The sequence below is a fragment of the Bos taurus genome, chromosome 21 (genome assembly GCF_002263795.3).
Source record: "Bos taurus isolate L1 Dominette 01449 registration number 42190680 breed Hereford chromosome 21, ARS-UCD2.0, whole genome shotgun sequence".
Taxonomy (NCBI): Eukaryota; Metazoa; Chordata; class Mammalia; order Artiodactyla; family Bovidae; genus Bos; species Bos taurus.
In genome coordinates, this window is record NC_037348.1 from 64,457,713 (window position 1) to 64,478,358 (window position 20,646).

At 49.0% G+C, this 20,646-nt stretch overlaps 1 protein-coding gene across 14 annotated transcripts in view; it reads right to left on the minus strand.

Annotated features, from left to right (window-relative positions):
- Positions 1 to 20,646, minus strand: part of SETD3 (SET domain containing 3, actin histidine methyltransferase) — a 78,291-nt gene that overhangs the window by 43,237 nt on the left and 14,408 nt on the right. For 7 of the 14 annotated variants that reach the window (XR_003031470.2, XM_024982139.2, XM_024982141.2 and 4 more), the window contains 6 exons: positions 18,442 to 18,584; positions 18,221 to 18,330; positions 16,725 to 16,817; positions 14,451 to 14,599; positions 12,073 to 12,145; positions 11,510 to 11,766 (listed from right to left, as the gene is read on the minus strand). Coding sequence is in view for 13 of the 14 variants with exons in the window: in XM_024982139.2 (XP_024837907.1) it covers positions 11,510 to 11,766; positions 12,073 to 12,145; positions 14,451 to 14,599; positions 16,725 to 16,817; positions 18,221 to 18,330; positions 18,442 to 18,455 (696 nt within the window). In the remaining variant the exon portion in view is untranslated. The remainder of the gene's footprint in view (positions 1 to 11,509; positions 11,767 to 12,072; positions 12,146 to 14,450; positions 14,600 to 16,724; positions 16,818 to 18,220; positions 18,331 to 18,441; positions 18,585 to 20,646) is intronic. The other 7 variants (XM_024982142.2, XM_024982143.2, XM_059879359.1 and 4 more) reach the window with 3 other exon arrangements.

Genomic DNA, 20,646 nt, shown 5'->3' on the forward strand with positions numbered 1-20,646 from the left:
CACATGCACCCAGCAGGTAACACGCTCAGACTGCAAGGGACTGTTCCTTCCTCTACAGGACACTGACTTCTCTGAAAACTGGCAAGCTGGGTGCAGGAGGGACGGCTCATGTAGAAGCTGCTATTAACAAGACTATTTGAAAATTATTAGATCGCATGGGCCAATCTTCTGGATAATAACTATAGCAGCAGAAACATGCTGCTCAAGAGTTTCCGTGATGGTAAAAGATGTGGTCCACCTTGTCTAACCCACCAGGGCTAGAATGACGCACTGAATTCTCACATCAGACTGTCTGCCAGCATCAGTCCCAGGCAGAGTCAGCGCGCAGAGCAAAAGCAGGAAGCACGCAACCCCAACGGCACCAACAGCAAAACCCCACCCACACCCCGGCTCTCAGATCCAAGGAGGCCAGGCAGCCTGGACTCTGGGTGTGTCTAACCCACGGCAGGCACCTCAAGGAATAAGGGCAACAAAACACGGGCACCTCTGGCCGCTCTCCGAAGGTCACTAGCCTGTCTTCTCAGAGCGACTGTCCTCACCACCTCACGCCGTGCAGGTCTGGAAGTTCACTCAAGCTCATTCTTCCACTGGGTATTAAAGCGCAGCGGAGGTGGACAGTCCCGGCTGTGCTCACACATTCAGCTGCTGAGAGGCCCCAGGCTCAACTCGGGTAATAATGACATATTAATAACAGAAAAACAGGTGTTACCAAGGTTCCTCTGTTGTCTCCTTCCTCCTCATGACTCCACTATAAATGTTTCTCTCCCTGAGAGAAGGTGAGGACAATACACAGAGTGGCCATGGGATGCGGGCAGCCTGAGCCTTAATTTCTTGGGTCATGTGCAATTACAAGAGCGGAACGGTTCTGCAGGGAAGGAAAGGAACTGGGGCGTCAACATCAACCAGCACGAGTGGCTGCAAATGTGCTGCTAACATGGAAGGCTACTCCTGTAAGGGTGCTTGTCAGAGGTCTCAAAAATAGAAGCAGGTTCCTGCTTTATCAACACACTCAAAACAAAAAGTAAAACTCCAAAATCCTATCCCAGAGAATAGGGAATGTAATCATCAGATACAGATCTCAGGGGGCTTAAGAAGCAGGTTTCAAGAAAGAGTTTTTTGGAGCTTTTGTTTTTAAACTTGTATTTTCCAAAAAGTTCCACTGATCAGACTGTGGGAAAGACCCGAGACCGGTAAAGCGTGGGCCAGAGGAGGAGACAGGAATTGTAAAGAGGCCAGGTCTGTGGAGGCGAGGGAAGTTGGGAAAAACAGCCTCCAGGGTCAGGCGGATCTGGGTTTCAAACCTGCTCAGCCCATCTCACCTGTAAAAGGGGGTGGCACCCAGCTCTGGGTACCATGAATCAATCAGGGTAATGAATCACACTACCAACGACCTGGGGCTGGGCCTGGGGGTTTCTGCTGAATCTAATTTGATTAACTCTGTCTCAGATTCTTATGGGAAGGCAGTAGTTCCTGGAATAAAAGGTAAGAAAGCTCTCCCAGTGCTAGACACACAGCCAGCTTTGCCAAGCATGATTACCCTTGTGATGGCTCTGCTGGACTTCCATTCCTAACTCTGATCAGCAAAGCTGGAAGCTCTTCTCAAGGGGCCCAGGTGTCGAGTACGGGGAGGAAGGTTGCAGTTCACAGAAGGATGGCCAAAGGGAAGCGCCAGCAGGCCAGGCAAGGGCTAGAGACAGCCACACAGCAGCCCGTAGACCCCAGAGCCTTACCTGGAAAACTCCTACAGGAGGACCCGGAGCGTGGGGCTGCCCAGCATCTCCCCTTGTACAGACACCACAAACCAGCACCCTCCCTTCACTGCCAGGATGGAGTACCTGCCCCCAACTGCACACAGGCGTGGCTTTTCCCACTCAGAAGCAAGAACACAGGGAAAAGGCACTGTGCTTCCTGAGGCTGTGGAAACAAAAACTGGAAGAAACAACATGATTCCCAGAAGGTGAAGTCTGTCTCTCTCTGAATTGTTATAATTTTATACAAAACAAGTAAACAACTAAAAACAGAGATTAGGATTTTTTAAAATGTCTTTATCTACAGCCTGTGTTTATAAAAATGGTGAAAATTAGACACATGTTTAGGACGAATAATCCACAAAGTCAGAAACCTTAAATGAGGGCATGGTAAGGACAACACTCATACATTTAACACAGATTAACACTGCTCAGGGCCAGCCATAAGGAGCAAGCAAGGACACGGGCCACAGCATCTCAGCGAGAGGGCCAGGGGCTCTAACACAGATTAACACTGCTCAAGGCCAGCTATCAGGAGCAAGCAAAGACACAGGCCACAGCATCTCAGCAAGATAGCCGGGGGCTCTATCAAGATCACAGAGGCCCTGGAAACCCTCCAGAGAACACACAAGCCTGGAGTGATTCTCCTAGGTTCCAGTGTTTCCACAATTTTTCTAACATTAAAAGCCAAGCTGGTAAGGATAAGGGGGAAAAAAAGGAGAAGAGAGACAAAGAAGACCACCACTAGTCCCAGCAAGGGGAGAGGCGGCTTCCTCTGCAGGTGACCCTCTCCCGCCGCTGCACACAGAGGAGCTGAGGCGGGAAGGGGCTCCTCTGGGAATGGAACAAACTCCAGCAGGCACCCTGTGCAGGCCCAAGGGACAGCCCACTTTCTGCGAAATGAGAGCCCCAAAGGGAGACGAATTAAGACTGCTCTGCCCTGAAACTAGACCACTTCTTTGTCCCCAAAGTGAAGACCAGGAAGGTCTGCAGAGGCAGACTGCGTCCCACCAGCCCCGGTTCGGGAGGGCCACCCCCCACCTACCACTGCTCATTTGCAAAGGGAGGACCTGCCGCTCCCTGGCAGGGTGACTGTCAGGACCAAAGCCCTAAGGAGGGGCCCAGGGAGGATCACCCGAGCGGGTGGCTCTGTCCCCACGAAGCATCTTCATTAGTGACCTCAGGTCCCTGCCGCGGGCTCGGGAGCCACTCCCACCCCTGGAATGGCCAGGGCCCTGGGGCATCCAGCACAGAGCACCACTCCCAGGTCGGGAAGAGGCCCCGCTGCCTCTGGGTGCAGCTTGAGACTGGAGGGCATTATGTTCTCCCCATTACATCCTGCGTTTCCACTGAAGCCATGACCACTGAACCCGGGTTCACCTCGACACCCTGAGCCCCTGAAGCGCCTCCTCTCATTCCCGCCGTCGCCCCTGCCTCACCTCTGCGGCGCTCCACACCCCTGCTCTCCGTCAGAAGTCACGACGCCATCAGGAAATAGGCTGAGAGCCAGAGCGCTGCATACGGAAGGCAGGGCCTTCGAGGAGAAATTCAAGTGGACCCCAGGGCAGGAGCAGGGTGTCCAGGAGGCAGTGCCCACGGCCAGGTTTTCAACTTTGTATTATGTTTGCAACTTTTTTGTAAGCCAAGAAAACCATTTCAAAATAAAAATTTCCAGAAAAGTCTTTGTACTCCCAGGGACATTTGTCCCTGTCCCCCAGGTGTGGTGCCTCACACTGGAGATCTCAATAAACAGCAGATGAATGACTCAAGAACCAGGAGGGTACAATGGGTGAAAACAGAAAGAAAGGAGAGTGAGCCCAAGGGCAGGAGGGGCAGGTGGGCAGGCTTGCCTGGGAGAGAGGACCCTTACACAGGCTTCCAGGAGGAGAGGAAAGGCCGACAGAGGGGGAAGCTGGCTACGGAGATCCCCCAAGTGCCCCCTGACCCGCAGCCTCAGGGAAGACCTGGAGTAAACCCACGCATAAACCGGGGGTGCCCGTCACACCTCAGCCACCAGCAGAGGCCAAGCTCCATGAACGCACACGCACGTCCTCCTGTGGTGCCGCTCAGGCACACACATTCACACGTGTGCCCAACAGCACTCGACACTCACGCACATCACCCGCAGAAGTCAAGACGTTGGATCTTTCAAGTCTGTGGAGGCCCAGGGGCTTGACTCAAGGCCGCTGCTCAGCCCTGAAGGCCTCGGCACAATCAAGAGTTCTCTATGCATACGCGAGCCTCACAGACACAGGGGCAAACCCGCCTCAGGTAACGCACATCTGCGCGGCCCGCGTGGCTCTGCCAGGGCGAGGGGCAGGGCCGCGCCCGGGGCTCAGCCGCGTTCCCCAGGCTGCAGAGACTGCAGAGCCTGCAGAGCCACCGGCCTCGGGCTCTGGGGCAGCCTGTCTTCCACAAGCGGGGAGGCCGGCTGCCTGGGTCCCTCGCCACTGAGGGCCTGCGGGGGGAAGCTGCCTGTCTGGGACGACGACCACCATCACACAGCCTCCCCCTACCCCGGAGCATGAGGCCGGCAAGGAGGAAGCCCACTGCCATGGACGCACACCGTGAAATATTAAAATTCACAGCACTGGGCACACAAGTGAGCTTCCCCTCAACACCCCTCCCTTTGCATCTCTGAGATTCAACCAGCGCAAAGGAGGAAACCCAAGGAAGGTGTACAAATCACTTATGTGATGAGATAAACCAGAAATAGTATTGTCATAGATACACCTCTACGCTGTTAAACCCCAAACACCTGAACTTACTTAAAACAGCATTCTGTTCAAAGTCAACAGCACGGGAAAAGGTGCACGTTCCAAGAGCACTCTCAACCTTGGGACAGGCTGGCGGCCCCACCCAAGGCCTGGCCCACCACACAGGATCTAGTCATTTCTTTTTCACTGACGTGGGTGAGACACATTTGGACTATTATTCATCTACATTGAGTCAAGATAGGATTTTCTTCCCTTTCTCATGATCACACTGCTTCAAAATTGGGTTTAAACTAAATCCTGCTTTTTATTCCCACTGATTTCTGTCACAAAACTAGTCATATTTCCATGCAAAAGTCCCAACTTGGAGCCAAACTTTGGAATGCCCTGGCCTGTTAGGTTATTTTTATTGGTTAAAGCTCTGCAGCAGTTTCAAAGGCCAAGTTCTGCCTCCACCACTGATCCTCTCCTCTTCCCTGGCCCCTCCTTCACAGACAGACAGAAATCCTACCAGCACGCAGGTTCTCAATCCCCACGAGCCTTTTCCAGCACTTGGCTGAGCCACAGTTTCTAACTTTAGCTTCCTGAGTTTGGGTGTGGACATTTCTCAACCATGAAGCTGCAGTATAATGTTTCACCAGCAGGTGTTAGATCTTAACACAGGTATGCATGACAAAGTCCCTGAGTCTGAGGCCCTGGTTACATACCAGCACCTTTGAGCCCCTAAAAGACATCCTGTACACTGCACATCTCAAGAAGAATACGATGTAGGTATAATGTAAAAACCCTGAAAAACTGTAAAGCCCAAGCCCTGCTGCACAGGTGAGGATCAACAGAGGCCTGGAAAGGCTTCTGAACCAACTCTGGGAAGCAAGCTAAAGACAGAAAGTAACCTGAACTTGAAAACAGCCGCACTGAAAAACCCTTGACCAGAGAGAGACGCTGGGAGGCAAGAACACATGGAATTATCTTCCTAGGTCTGAGGCAACAACAAGCAGAGAGAGAGACATTAAAACAAAGATGCAGCGCAGCACAGAACTGCAGCACAGGACTTCACAGCGACTAGACCTGAGTACTAGCGCTAGTTCTGTTTTAGAACAAACAAGCTAAAAGCTGAAGCAAGAGGACTACGAACACTTCCCTGGGCTCCTCTCCAGGGAGCTGGGATCGCCACCAGACACACAGACCCGGCGTGCCTGGGTCACACCGCTAGTGCACCAGGAGGCCGTGGCTGGCACACCCTCCAGCCAGAGGTCAGCTCAGAAGACAAAGAATGGGCTTTAGTTCAGATGCAGAGCTTACGATAGGTCCCAGAAAATGACTTTAAATTGCAAGTCATAACAGAAAACTGTTCTGGAATTCCAGTCCCCAAATGGTAGGCCAGGGTTTGTCATTACAGCACACAGGCGTGTTTCTCTAGGAACAGAGTGCTCGAGACCCTGAAAGAGGTTTACAGGGCAGGTCATCACACTGAAAATGTTGACTGCGGGCTGCTGTGATCCTGCCCTTACCCCTGGGGGATAATTCATTGCTGAAGTAATCTGTGTGCGAATAACCGGGAGCCAAAACCCAATATCCAAGCCTAGAAAAGCATACGGTGAGAACACACGAATAACAGCAGCACCAAGCTACCAGTCCTGTTCACTCTTAATGATTACTGAAGACTTCTATAAGCAGTGAGAGCATCCTGAAACTAGAAAAACAGCGAGACTCCAAGGATGATTCTTAAAAAGGTAACTCTTGCTTACACCTGTTTTTCTTTGTCATGAATTTTTATGCAAAAACCCTCTTCTCCACAGCCCAGACCCTCTGGTTGTTTCAGCAATACAGCTCATTCTGGGCTGCCTGGAGCTTTCACTGCAATGGACACAGAAATTAAATAACTGATTAAGAAATTTTCTGTGAGACTCAGAAAACAAACTTATGGTTGCCAGAAGCAAGGGACAGTTATGGATTTGGGACAGACGTGTACCCACTGCTACATTTTAAATGGATAACCAACAAGAACCTACTGTACTGCACGTGGAGCTCTGCTCAGTGTTACGTGGCAGTCTGGATGGGAGGGGGGGTCTGGGGAGAATGGATACACGTACATGTATGGCTGGGTCCCTTTGCCATTCACCTGAGACTACCACAACATTGAAATCGGCTATACCCCAATACAAAATAAAAAGGTTAAAGTTTGGGGAAAGACAGAAATTTTCTATGAATTCTGATGTAGTTTCAACTTGTGATCATCTCTTCTGCTGCCCATTCTTACTAACTTCAAGTGAGTGTCACATTTGCTTTTCCTGAAAAAGAACCACCCTTACACTGAACACACCGAGGGGCTCAGGGTGTTCACTCCACATAAAGCCGAGCTTCTCCTGCTGGGTCCTGGGTCCTGGGGGTGCGCAGTGGCATGCAGGGTCATGGGAGAACAGTGCTGGTTCCTACAATGCCGATCTACCTTGACAGTAAGTCACCTCACACGATTTTCAAACTTCAGCAAACAAACAACTGCATGAATTTTTAACATTTAAGGGGCTTCCCTGGTAGCTCAGATGGTAAAGAATCTGCCTGCAATGTGGGAGACCCAAGTTCAATTCCTGGGTCAGGAAATCCCCTGAAAAAGGGAATGACTCCCCAGTCCAGTATTCTTGCCATAAACAGAAGAGCCTGGCAGACACTACTGAGTGACTAACATTTAATATTTAAGAACATGAGATTTAAAAAAACCCAACAATAACAGCAAAAGCACGAGGTACGGAAGCAACTCCAAGTTTGTACAGAGTCACTTGGGCGGACTCCCGGTGGCCCAGTGGTCAGGAATCCACCTTGCCAATTCAGGGCACGTGGGTCTGAGCTCTGCTCTGGGAAGATTCCTCACGCCACAGGGCAACGAAACCCATGCGCCCCAGTGCCCACGCTTCCCAACAAGAGCAGCCACCACAGTGAGGAGCCTGCACACAGTGACACAGAGAGAGACCCTTGCTCACTGCAACTAGAGGAAGTGTACACACAGCAACCAGCACCCAGCGAAGCCATAAATTAACTGATTAATTAAAAAAGAGTCACTTGGTTCTAGGCCTAAGTCCTACAAGAATGTGCTTTATTATCCACGGCCGGTAGGGATTTTAGTAGGAAAGTTAAACACTGACATGAGGTACTGTAGGACGAAGGAGATGCAATTTAAATAATAAAACACAAAACAGAAGTGGACGAGCACTTCCATGCCAAGTACTGCCGGATGGAGTGCCTCACACAGGTTAACTCACTGTGCCCACTCAGCCACTGGGAGACAGATGCTGGAATAGCCCATTTTACAGAAAAGGAATCAGAAGCACCGAGACTTGCCCAGAATGAAGCTCTGGGGATTGGAGCCCTGGCAGGCCAGCTCCAGAGGCCACCCTCTCCATTACCTGGCGGGGGTGGCTTCAGCCACGATCTCTGTCGTGTTTCACACATCACAGGCACCGCGGCCCTGGACTCTGCTGAGGGCTTTGCTGAACAACCCAACTTGTGCTGACAACAGTTATACTGAAAAATGGTCTTCTACTTCTACCTAACAGACTAGGAGACAAACACAGAGGGGTAGGGTAAAGCCACTAATGCCAAACCACACTTAATTTAACTAATAAATACATTTATTAGGATTTCTCTGCTCTTCCCCAGTAGCATATTGGATACCTACCAACCTTGTTGGGGGCTGGGGGGGGGTGGGGTGGTGCTCATCTTCCGCCGTCATATTTTTTTCCCTTTTCATACTGTTCGGATGTGAGAGTTGGACCACAAAGAAGGCAGAGCGCCAAAGAGTTGATGCTTTCGAACCGTGGTGCTGGAGAAGACTCTTGAGAATCCACTGGACAGCAAAAAGATCAAATCAGTCAATCCTAAAGGAAATCAATCCTGAATATTCACTGGAAAGACTGATGCTGAAGCTCCAATACTTTGGCTACCTGATAAGAGCTGACTCACTGGAAAAGACCCTGAAGCTGGGAAAGATCAAAGGCAAAAGGAGAAGGGGGTGACAGAGGATGAGACTCTCGGATGGCATCACCGAGTCAATGGACATGAGTTTGAGCAAACTCTGAGAGACAGAGAAGGACAGGGAAGTCTGGTGTGCTGCAGTCCATGGGGTTGCAAGGAGTCGGATGCGACTGAGCAACTAAACAAACAAAAGAAGTTTGGATTTCAATTCAGGTCTGTCTGGTACCACAGAGCTTGAGTTTTTTCCGTGCAGCCTCTCTCGCGGGCAGATCATCTCACTGCTGCTTCGACCCTGCCTGAGACCCCCCTCAGTGAGGGCAGCCCCGTCTGTGGCACACGGTCCTTCCCTCTTGGCCCACTGCCCTCTTCCTGACTGAACTCTCACAGCTCATGTGGAGCAGTGATGGCAGTCCACCAAATAGAGTTCACTTGCAAAGTGTGATTACAAGGATCTCCTCTTGACTCCTTAACAACTCAGACATCTCCAAACCTAGTTACAGACTTGTAAACGTTTAAAAAGAAGCGATGTCTGTTCAATGACAGCAACAGAAAAGCACTTCAAATGTATTCCCCCAGCCACGGCCAGCAGCTAATGCCGGGGTTGGGGGGAGGGGCGCGGTGGGCAGTGGCCCAGGAAGACTTTCTGACCTACCAGCAACCCACGCCAGTCAGACCCGAGGTGTCCAATCCCTAGGGATTCTGGAATTTCACTGTATAATCACAAAGCAGGGCTCTCCGCCTCTGCACTACTGACGACGTCACGGGAAGTTCAGCTGCAGGCCCCCCACCCCCGCACTCCACCCCGCCAAACCTAACAACCAACACCATCACCACACACTCTCTCAAGGACAAATACCCTTCGACCACCCAGCTGAGAAGCACTGATGTAGAAGAGAGGAACCTACTATGTGGGCACAAATACCCTTTGCTCTCTCTTCAGTTTGATACTTTTGACACTCAAGAAAAACACAGTTTCATGTCACCCTAAATATTTTTACGTTTTCTAATTCTGTAATGTTTTTTCTTTTTACCTTTTGACCCCCTTAGTCCTTTTCAAAATCATGACACCCATGACCATTATTTTTCAAATACTCAAGACTAACTTAATTATGCAAAAAAGCCAACATTTGTCTGATAGTTATAATTTCACATTTGATATATCCTGTTTCATGATTATTGGCTAAATTTTTCAATAAAAAGGAATAATAAATAAGGAAATCCCATGGACACAGGAGCCTGGAAGGCTACAGTCCAGTGGGTCACGAAAGAGTCAGACACAACTTGGTGACTAAACAATGACAATAAGGAATAATGATAAATAGATCCATTAATGCTTTAAGATTGTGGGTTTTCTTTTTAAGGATATTTGGATTCACTATAATTTATACAAACTGTTCTTGTTAGTTATGTGAAAATTTTATTATTATTAGAAAACCCTCTGAATTAAAGTTTATTTTTAGAATGTTCTCTACTTCCTGAGATATTCCCAATAAATACAATTTACTACCTAGAATGTGGTATAATTCAGTCACCTCAGCATCACCTAAGGGGGTTTATTTCAGAGGGTTGTTAAGAGAGTATTTTAGTGACTCAGTCTTTAAAAATCTCATTGCCTAAGCAAAACTGCGCTACTTCATTAAGACTGAAATCAACAGACCGGTGAGTGCAATGAAAACCCAGAGATCATTCTGCCAAGCCAGCTGTCAGGAAACCCGGCATAGTTCCAGAATTCCTGACCTGACCGCGGAGGCGCTACCTTCCCTCTCAGGGCAAGCCGCTGGCACTCACCATCTAACCACCCCGACGTGAGAAACACATTCATGGAAAGAGCTAGTTTCCAGGTTGCTGCCTACTGATAGGACATGACAGAGGCTTAGACCTGCCAGGGTCAGCTTCACGTTTAATCACTAAGACACACGAATAACAACTAGAACAAAAGCACCACCCTTTCAGGTCACGAAGAACCACATCAAACTTTAGACTGCAGGATGGTAGCTGCAAAGTAACCAAATAACCAAAATTTTGATTTGGCTCCGTCAGTATTTTTTCAAGTCAAGCACACTTGAAGTAAACAATGTATAGATGCTGTATGATAATTCTTAACAACTTCCTGAAGTTTAAAGTTTAGAAAAGCAGAGACTTCTACTTGAAGGTAAGAGTCATACAGTTTTTTATATATATCTGAAGCATTTGACCCACTGAAGGATGTAATTTTTGAGTGTAGTATTCCTCTGTAGTAAGCATGCTGAATAGACAAACATTTATTTCCTGTCACAATGAAATGAGATCACCATTTCTTCCAGATGAAAAACAGCAGAGACAGACCAGCTACAGGAACAACTATATCAAGCGTAATTCAGGTTATCAAATTGCCCAAAGAAAAGAGAAGGGAGCAGCTCACTTTTCACCGGCCACTCATTAGGTCCAGAAGCCCAGGAGCTGATGTGTGGCAAATGAGAAACAGGGTGCCTCAGGAAGCAGAGACCCCGCCCTTTCTCAGCTCCACGGGAGCCGTGGCGCTGGCCCCCACCATCTGAGTGCCGATCAACTTGAACGGAAAGTAGATGCTGGGATGCTGGCTGAACCGCTGCAACACAGCAAGGAGCAGCCAGGCGAAAAGCAAACGCTCGACACCCCACAGAGACTTCTTCGTGACACTTCCACTCAGAACTAATTACAATTAACACAATACAGTGTACACTTGGAAAAACATAAAGAAATCAACTGTCAGTACTTCACTACTAATGTATACATGAAGAATCCATAAAGGGACTTTCATTTTCTTGGAATATTTAGACTTGGAGCATCTTCTTGTATCAGACAGACTTGAGCGACTTCTAACATTCCAAGGTTATCTTCTGTCTCCAGAACAACGTCACGACTCTCATGAGATGGGAGTAACCACTGCTTGTTTTCACAGTGGGCACCGAGGCAATCATGTATTCCAACCACATCTCAGTGACATGTGGTAAAAACAGAACACACACTCCATGCCTCTTCCCTTAGAAAGCAAAACGTCTCAGGGCGACACTCGAGCACTCAGGTCTCCTCCTCCCCGCGCCGTCAGCACCCGCTCACCTGGATGACCTTGTAGAAGTAGGCGTACTGCCTCGCCGTGTTCTTGTACTGGCTGAAGACATCGTGTATGGCCTGTGTGGACTGCAGGTAGCGAACCTCATCCTCCTCGAAGTAGAGGGGGGTGTCGTACTCGCTGGGGAGGGTCTGAATGTAGGGCTGCCAGAACGAGTTAGGGTCGGCCCGCTCACACAGCAGATGGAAGGCCAGTGTGATGTTTCCCATGGCTTGAAGAATCCGGTCTTGAGAATACAAGGGCCCTGAATTAACCCAGAAGTAATAGCATTAGTGCCACAAACTGCTTTACAAAGTGTTCATTTCACAAGATACATTAAAGTTACAGGAGCAACCTGAGAGTCTCATAACATTTAAAGTTTAAGTGCCCCACTCTTTTGCTGTTGTCCTACTATGTCAGATTACGAGCATGGAAAACACTTCATGGGGACTGCGGGAAATATCTCACTAGTTGAGAAAACAACCAAAGATGGTCCTTAGCTCCACAAAATGAAATTTTACATATTTTTATCATTTTTGCTCTCCTTTCAATAAACAGAAATTATTCTCACCCAACACTGAATTTTTAGCAGATTCAACAGTCATTAGTAATTTTCGTGGAACCCATAAAAATAATTCTTCTGCCTAGGAGGAAAAAAATAAGACTAGAATTACCAAAACATGTTACAACTGTCAATCCAAGCACATCCATGGTCAGAAATCCAGTCACAAGGAAACACAACTTACAGTTGCCAACTGGCGTTTCATTTCTAGTTATCAAACATACTTCTAAATATAAATATCTATATTATAGTTTAATGAGTATAGGCATGATCTTGAATCCTGTATCCAAAGAAATGGAGAAGAAAATGGCAACCCACTCCGATATTCTTGCCTGGAGAATCCCATGGACAGAGGAGCCTGGTACAGTCCATGGGGTCACAAAGGGTCAGACACGACTGAGCGACTAAACAACACCCCCCAAAGAAAAACTATAGACACTGAGAAGAAAATGACAAAAACGGCTTTCAACTTGAATTTGAAGCAAACAGAGCAATGTGGGGTAGAGCACAGGGTGTTTATTTCCTCTTCCTTAGATTTATCTATTTCTGACTGTGCTGGGTCTCTGTTACTGTGTGGGCTTCTCCTTAGAGGCCGTGTGCGGCTTCTCACTGCTGCAGAGCGCGGGCCCTGGGGCAGCAGGCCTCAGGAGTGGCTGCACCTGGGCTCAGGAGTGGGGACAGCAGCCTCTAGAGAGCTGGCTCAGTAGTTGTGGCACATGGGCTTAGCTGCTTTGCGGCATATGGGATCTTCCTGGACCAGGGGTTGAACCTGTGTCCCTTACTTTGAAAGGAGGATTCTTAACCACCCTGTTTATTCACTCTTTGCTATACTCACATTAATTCTAAAGACAAAACAAAATCCTACCTCCCACAAAAAGCCTAACCTGCCAATGTGAATCACTACGGAGTTTTTGAGGCCAGAGTACCCTCTTTCCTCTACATGCTTGCCCTCCAAGCACAGTTAGCTCACTTACCAGTGAGAGCACACGCCCATAAGACATGCTGTGGTTACCGACTGTTTCCAACAGTGCTACCTCACTGTCTTGGCAACATGAAGGCTTGGGTTCAGGCAGTCCTGCATGTGTCTATACTGCCTAAAGCATGGACACTGTAGTAGTACCTGAGAGAGGTGATGGTGTCACAGGTACATGCCTATGTCCAAGCTCATCAAAATGTATTCATTAAAGATGTGCAGTTTTGTGTATCAATTATGCTTCAATAAAGCTTAAAAAATAAAACACATGTGCACCGTGAAGACACCGGCACCAAGACATTGCAGGCAGCGTCCATACTCCCAGGGCTGCTCTTCTGAGACATCTGTCTGCTCGGGCCTCTCACCAGCATCTCCCGTTCCCTTTCGTGTATGTCTGGTCCCTTACTAGACATTATAAGCATCATGAAGGCAAAGAGCCTGGTGTTTTGGGAAGCATGGTATGATGATAAACAACGGACTATTCACATACTAGCTATTCAACAGGTATCTAATAAAGCAGCATATAGCCTATTAATGGATCACTGAAAAGTAAACTACAACTTGACCAACAATGTTGCTGGGAGTTTGAGGGGACCCAAATAAATAACATCCACTTCCTCTACCTAAATTCTGAACTGAGAGAGACACAAGAATACAACAGATGGTCACACAAAATGTCACCTACGGAATCCCAGAATTAGACCGACTCCCCCACCTAGTTACAGGCAGGACTGGAGCCCACAGGCCTCCTCCCCACAGTTACAGGAGCCCCTGTAAACTCCCAGGGTGGGGAGGTGGACACACGGCAACCAGCTCCATGGAGAAAAAGCCCAGTTCCTTTTTCCAGAACCGTCAAGACTGCTATGCCTCCTCTCTAGGAGAGGCAGGAGTGAGTGCCAGAGGGAGGCCTGGAGCCGGTCAGGGAGGCTGCTGCTCCCTTAGCTGCTGGGAGGCTGCTGTCAGGGAGGCTGCTGCTCCCTTAGCTGGAAGGAAGGATTGAGGCTGGAGAAGAGCACTTGTCCCTTCTTTCCCATCGCCTCTGCAGCTGCCATCTCAGTAAGTGGTGCCTCCAGGCACTAATCATCCATCCAGAAAACAGGTCTCCACCCTCAGCACTGTCGATCCCCCACCCTATCCTGCACCCAATCCACCACAAGGTCACGTGACAGTACAGTCCCAAGGACGACCCGGAAGGGGCTGCCTTGAACCCCGAGTCGAGGCTCCTCCAGACCCATGAGACCAGCTAGGAGACTACAGGGCAGGGAGGGGACTGTGGACTGCACCGCCGAGGTGCCCTCAGGCTCAGAACTCAGCCCAAGGCATCTGTCTCCAGGTCCTGGGCCCTCCACACCACACACCACCCAAACACTGAGCTCCCCGCCCACCCAGACCCACAGCTTACCTACAAACTCACCTTGATATCTCTTGTTGCTCTCAAACCAAAGCCCTCTTCTTTGAAGTTCACCATTTCAAAACCCTCAACAGAGGCTCCATTTTCAGAGGCCCATTTCATTAGATCAGGAAAGTAATCTTCTCTTTTTCCATCAAAAGTAACAGACAGACCTATACTCATCCATGTGTCAGAAAATAAGAGCTACTTTTAGGACATGTATCAGTCACGCTGCCACAGAAAATAAAAAATAGACTACTGGCAATAGTAATAAGACATCAATCTCAAAAAAAAAAAAAAAAACTGACCATCAGTCACAGTGCATACCTTAACTAGTGACAAGAAAGGCAAGTTAAAACACTAAATGCCCCTGCTGGTTACAGAGCAATAGCTGCGGAGCCCAGGTAACGTGAGCACTGGCTGTTAGGTTCTATCAGGTGCTATCAAGGGAGGGTATTATGGGAAGCCTTCTGACCATGCAGGTTTCCAGAACAACCTGCCCTCTCATACGCACACTCAGAACTCCCACAGACACCAAGATCAGCAACGCACACGTGTGCACAAGGAGACGTGTGGAAGGCGAGCCCTAGACCCCAGTTAAGAGCACAAAACTGAGCTCTGTATTCCGCCCAGCATCTAAAGTGAGCGGGATCCGTATATATCACTGTAACTAAAACACAAAACTGCACAATGGTTTTTTTTTTTTTTTGAAGATGCAATAGTATGATACCATTTAAGTAAACTGTTAAAATACCAATTAGTACCATCTATTTGTATGGGGTTATGAATGAAGCAGAAACACATTCACTGGAAAGACAAAACCCCTGGGGCGGGGGGTAGGGGTGGGGGAATGGGTGAAGTGTGTGGCTTCAGCTGTTCCTGAGACACCTCCTTTCTTAAAAACAAATGTAAGAACCAATCGAAGCACAGAGGGAGGGGAAGAGATGGGACCAGTAGGTGCAAAGGGAGGAAAAAGAACCCGACCCGGAAAGACGCGGGCGTGTGTCCAGATGATGCAGTGGGTGCTCAGGGGTGATCTCCCGGGCCTCGCAGCACGTTTGAAATATCAAAACAGGTGAAAAGCCACGCATAGGAAAAATCATCATTTTTTTGAGCAATAAGGAGAGAATAGGAACTTTAACCACATGAGATGCTGGGCTTGGCACCCAGCCCAGGGCCTGTGGCCATGTCCCCAGGACACAATTCACGGTTAACTAGATCCCGGGGCTGCGCCAGGTGAGATCTGCTAACTGGAGAAAACTGAGTTTGTGAGGGATACTCTAAGACAGAATGTACCCTTCCCTTACTGAGAACAAATGAGCGCTCTAACTTCAGTGCCAGCGGTAGTAAACGATCTCTACTCAGAACAGAAACTCAGGACAGACAAGAACTTTTTGGCAATCAACGTGGTGAGCCAGGATGATCACAGTGTACCAATTAGTGCAAACAAACACACTCTAAAAGAGCCGGTCCCCACGGAGGGTCTGAGACCATCCCACCTGAAGCCTGCATGTGTGCAGATGCTACAGGAGAGCACCAACACTTAACAGCTACCAGCGCAAGTGAAAAACCAACCCACTTCCCACCTCCATGGCCATCAATAAAAAGGGAGCCAAGTTCTTTCATCCTTTTAAATGCAGGCTCCTTACTGTGTTTCCTCCTTCCACTTTCCCTGTGGCCGGCATACAAATCTACTTTTTGTGTTTTACAGCACAAAAACAATAGGTATATTGAACAAGCTTTTCCAAATTGACACTTGGCCCTGTTGCCAGCCTGGCTGAGAATCATTAAGATGCCTACTGAATACACCCTGGAAAAACACAGCTTGAGAAATATAACCAACTCTCTCAATCAAGGTAGATTTGAGTTCATCATAAATCTTATTTAATGAGACACTACTCAATCTGGATATATTTGTGTGTTGACCATACGACATCATGTACTGACCTGAAACCCTGAAGGAAACACAGGATACCAAAACAGATTTAAAAACATATTTCATAAAATAAAGATCAATGAAAGTTGTACCATTTTAGTCCCCAGACACATTCCCCCCACCTGAAGCCTAACGTTTTTATTCCTTCCAAAGCAGTCATAGCACCTCATAAACGGGAAAAACCCTCATGGTTTTCTGACGCAGATCCCCTCCAACCTAGCAGCCCTTCCACAGACACCCTCCAGACAGGCATGGGGGCCTGAGGTTTCATACGGAGACCTTCTTTCTCAAAACCGCTCTGCCTTGGCTGGGCCAGGTCTCCACAGATTATTATTAGAATAAGATCACTCAAGGAAATTTACCTTTTTGCTTTTTTCGTATTTTCTCAACTAGAGACCGGATCTGCACATACTCTTCCCATTCTTTTCCAGGGCCAGGGGCAGGGCTACTGCATTCTGTAACATAGAAACCACGGCATGCGGACAGTTTCCTTCACCTTAACCTGTGAGCCTCCAGAAGGAAGAGGACCTGGGTTTTGTCACCGCTGCTGGTTTATTTTTAAAGGACAAAGACACTGTAGCTGTGATGACAGAGGGAGAAGTGCAAACCAGGTGTGCTTTTGTAAAGCACGTGAATCCTCTGAAATCGGCTTCCCTGGAGGCTCAGTGATAGAGAATCTGCCTGCCAATGCAGGAGACGGGGGTTTCATCCCTACGTCAGGAAGATCCCCTAGAGGAGGAAACTGCAACCCATTCCAGTATGCTTGCCTGGAGAATCCCACGGACAGAGGAGCCTGGCGAGTTACAGTCTATGGGGTCGCAAAGAGTCAGACATGACTAAGCACACAAACCCTCTGAAACCACTCAGGCCGAGTGTTACACGGTGCCCACAGGACACAGATGTGGGCACCTAACCTGCCTCTACCTCATTCTTGCTCCTCTGATCACACTTCCTCAGAAAACGCTCATAAACAGGAAAATGTTAAAAGCTAAGCTCAAATGCAAAACATTTTCCTGAAAACTCTTGTGGATGGTAAGAAGGAGGTACATTAAAAGTCAACATTTATTTCGAGTTAAACCCCATAACAATGACTCCTGAGGGAACCAGATAAATTGGACATAAGGACAATTAGTCAACAAACGTTTCGCATCCATGTGTAAGGCTCTATAATAAGCGCTCTGGGGGAGTTACAAAAAGAGACGGCACCGTTGCTGCTAAAACAGCAGCGAGGATTCTACCGCTGGGCCAGAACAGGCACTGTGGAGGGCCACAGGCCCCCTGCCTGCCAGGGCCCTTCCCTCTTTAAACAGCTGCCTGTTTCCCGCCCCACGTTCCTGCTAGACCTCCAGGCCCCCTCTGTTCCCTAAGGAGAAGACTAGATGTGGTAAACAACGAAGAGTAACCAGTTACGTGCTGGTGTGTAACTGTCAGGTTAGCCAGTCTTACCCACTCTTCCATCAGCACCAACTGTGGCCCTGGAACACGGGAGTCTGTCCTTAGGCCATCTACAGTCTATCTGAGGAGACGTGGGAAGGAGCAGGTGGGGGAATGTGTCTATGGGGGCCCACGCTGAATTGCGGGGGGGAAGCCACAAGAGAGGACGGGAGCACTAGGGGAGGGACAGTTACAGCCAGTACCGTACCTGTTAGGTAACAGTTACCTGTTGGTACCGTTTCTCCGTTTTTATAGGTGGGGAGACTGCGGGCTGGGGAAGATAGGTAATGTGCCAGGTTCCATGGCTAACCAGCTGGGATCTGAAAACAGTCTGTTTTGCCTCCTGCTCCCCAGACCAGGGACCCCTCCCCATGAAGACAGATGCACACGCCCCCAAAAGCTGGGCAGCCGAGTCAGGACTTACTCTGCAAAAGCTCACTGGTCAGGTTCAAGGTTTCCTTCGGGGACACGCTTGCTGCAGCACCAGTGCCTGATTTCTGCGTTTTCACTCGGCTCTTCTTACCCATTTTCTGACTATAGAGAGAAAGAAAAGACAAAGAGAAAAGCCCTACATTTCCAAAGAACAAAATCAGGAAACAAAACAGGGCACGGCAGTGGCTCAGCCTGGAAACATTAAGATCTTACCTTGCAGGAGCCATATTCCTGAAGTTTCCTTCCAGAAAAAGCAACGTGTAACAAACACTATTGTTTGGAGGCACTCAAATGGGGGGAAAAATGCTGCTTTGTAGTCTCTGGAAGAAAAGTTCACTCCTGTTCACCTACAAAAACTACAGTGGAAGCAAGTTTTACTCTAGAATTGTTTTAATTACACACACTTTACTGTATATTCTACTGTTTATTCTGTGACACTACATTCATGTGTCACAAACTCACGTGGCCACAAAAATCTAGTCTCTCCTCACTTTGCTTTAAAAGAATAATTTCCTGTGAAGAGTATCTATATCATAAGCAACCAATCAGACTCTCAGGACAAACACTGAAGGCACTTTGGAGATCAAGGAAACTTCAGGGAGCTAATCCAATTCCTCAATCTCGTTTCAAGGAAAATCCACAGTGCCTTGCCCAGGGTTTCACAGGAGTCGCTGGCAGACCCGAGCCTCAAAAGAGGTCTCCATCACTGCCTCCCCGTCTGGCACTGCAACCACCCTGGAGGCCTCAGGGGTCTAACAGATGAATGGCCACAGCAGACAAGGCAGTGGGAGGCAGGTGCCAGGGGCTGCGAGGCAGAGACGCGATAACACCTGTGAGCAAACAGCTGACAGCAGTGAGTCAGGAGACTGTCCCGAAGAAAGCAAGGGACTGGGACGTGTGAAGAAAGAGTAGGCGACTCGAAGCTTGGGCAAAAATGAGGGGGCCACCTGGGGGCCCGGGGGGGTGAATGTGCCCACCTGGAGAGGAGCCTGTGGGGAGCGGGGAGAGAGAAGACCCCAGTTGCAGGAGGGGTGCCACTGCTGCCCGAGGACTCTGACCCAAGGGTTCCTCCTAAGTCAGAAGTGCCTGAGGACAACCGCCCGGGAAGATGGGGAGTAGCAGGCAAGCAGCGACTGGAGCCCCCTGCACACTACCGGTCAATGACCGCCGTGGTGACGCTCCACAGAACCCTCGCCAGCAAGTTTCCCTTCACCTCAAGGGCGAGCCAGAAAGCCCACACTGACCTACTTGGTTTTTTACAAAGAGCAACAAGTACTGAAGTGGGGAGAGCTGTGAGGGGACAAAGGGTTAAAATGCAGGCTCTCCCACAGTCTAGCTGTTCACTCACTCCAGTATAATGACTCCATGCAAATACAGGCAGTACTCCAACAACAGGAAAGGCATTCTCTGAAAGGATTGCCTATGTAGCTTCTCAGTCTCTGATGTAACTTTGTAACTTATGTATCAAATAAGCCTTCTAACACAGGGAGCAGAACACACAGTATCTGGCATCCTGGAACCAAAGGAAACAAGTAACAAAACCTAAAACTTGTGCAGCAAAGAGAGTGAGTTATTTTGAGATCAAACGCAGGGGAAAAAATATTAAAGCACCTTTTCCTAAACTCAAGGACTAAAGAGAAGGAAGCTGCCCTGTCCGCTGGCTCTCCCAGCGCACCTGCCACTCTCCTCTGCAGCAGGCCCTCCACATCTACAGAGGGCATCTTTGCAGAGGACCACTGAACTTGACCTGAAAATGACTAAGACTGGTGCTAAGTCTGCAAAGAAGGGCTTCTATCACACTCCGAAATGTTGCCTGGTGGGAGCACTCGGAGAGGGCTTGCTGGCCTCTCCCTACAGCCCTGCCGTCATAACCTTCTGTGTGTCAGAAGCCAAGCAACTTGAAAACATCACTCCAATAGGAGCTCGAAGACCCTGCCCCATTCTTAGCAGGCCTGGGGCACAATGAGGCCGAGCCAGCCAGACCCCCCACCCCTACAGTGGCTGCCTCAGGGCACGGACCCAAGGGCTACAGACAGCTCCTCCACTCTGCCTGCAGCCCTTGTGCCCACCCCGCAAGTTTTCCTCAGGAATCCCCCTCTCCCATCCCGCCCCAGCATCTAGACACCTGCCCTGATAAGGATCCTTAATTAAAACAACAGCGGCTACTCTGTGTGCAATCCTTAACCTTTGGACACACAGCTGTGTTTGACCTTCCCAGACACTCTCATCAATAGACATTAACCTTCTCTTCTAGACGACATTCTCAAAAAGATGCAGCCCTCAAAAAGGTGCAGCGAGGACTCGAAAGCCTGGGCTTGGCCACCGCCCGGCGGCTCCTGTGAAACGCAGAGGAAAGCACGGCGCTCTGCAGGGAGCAGGAGGGCGGACCCGACCCGGACAGCTCCTGGACAAGGGGCC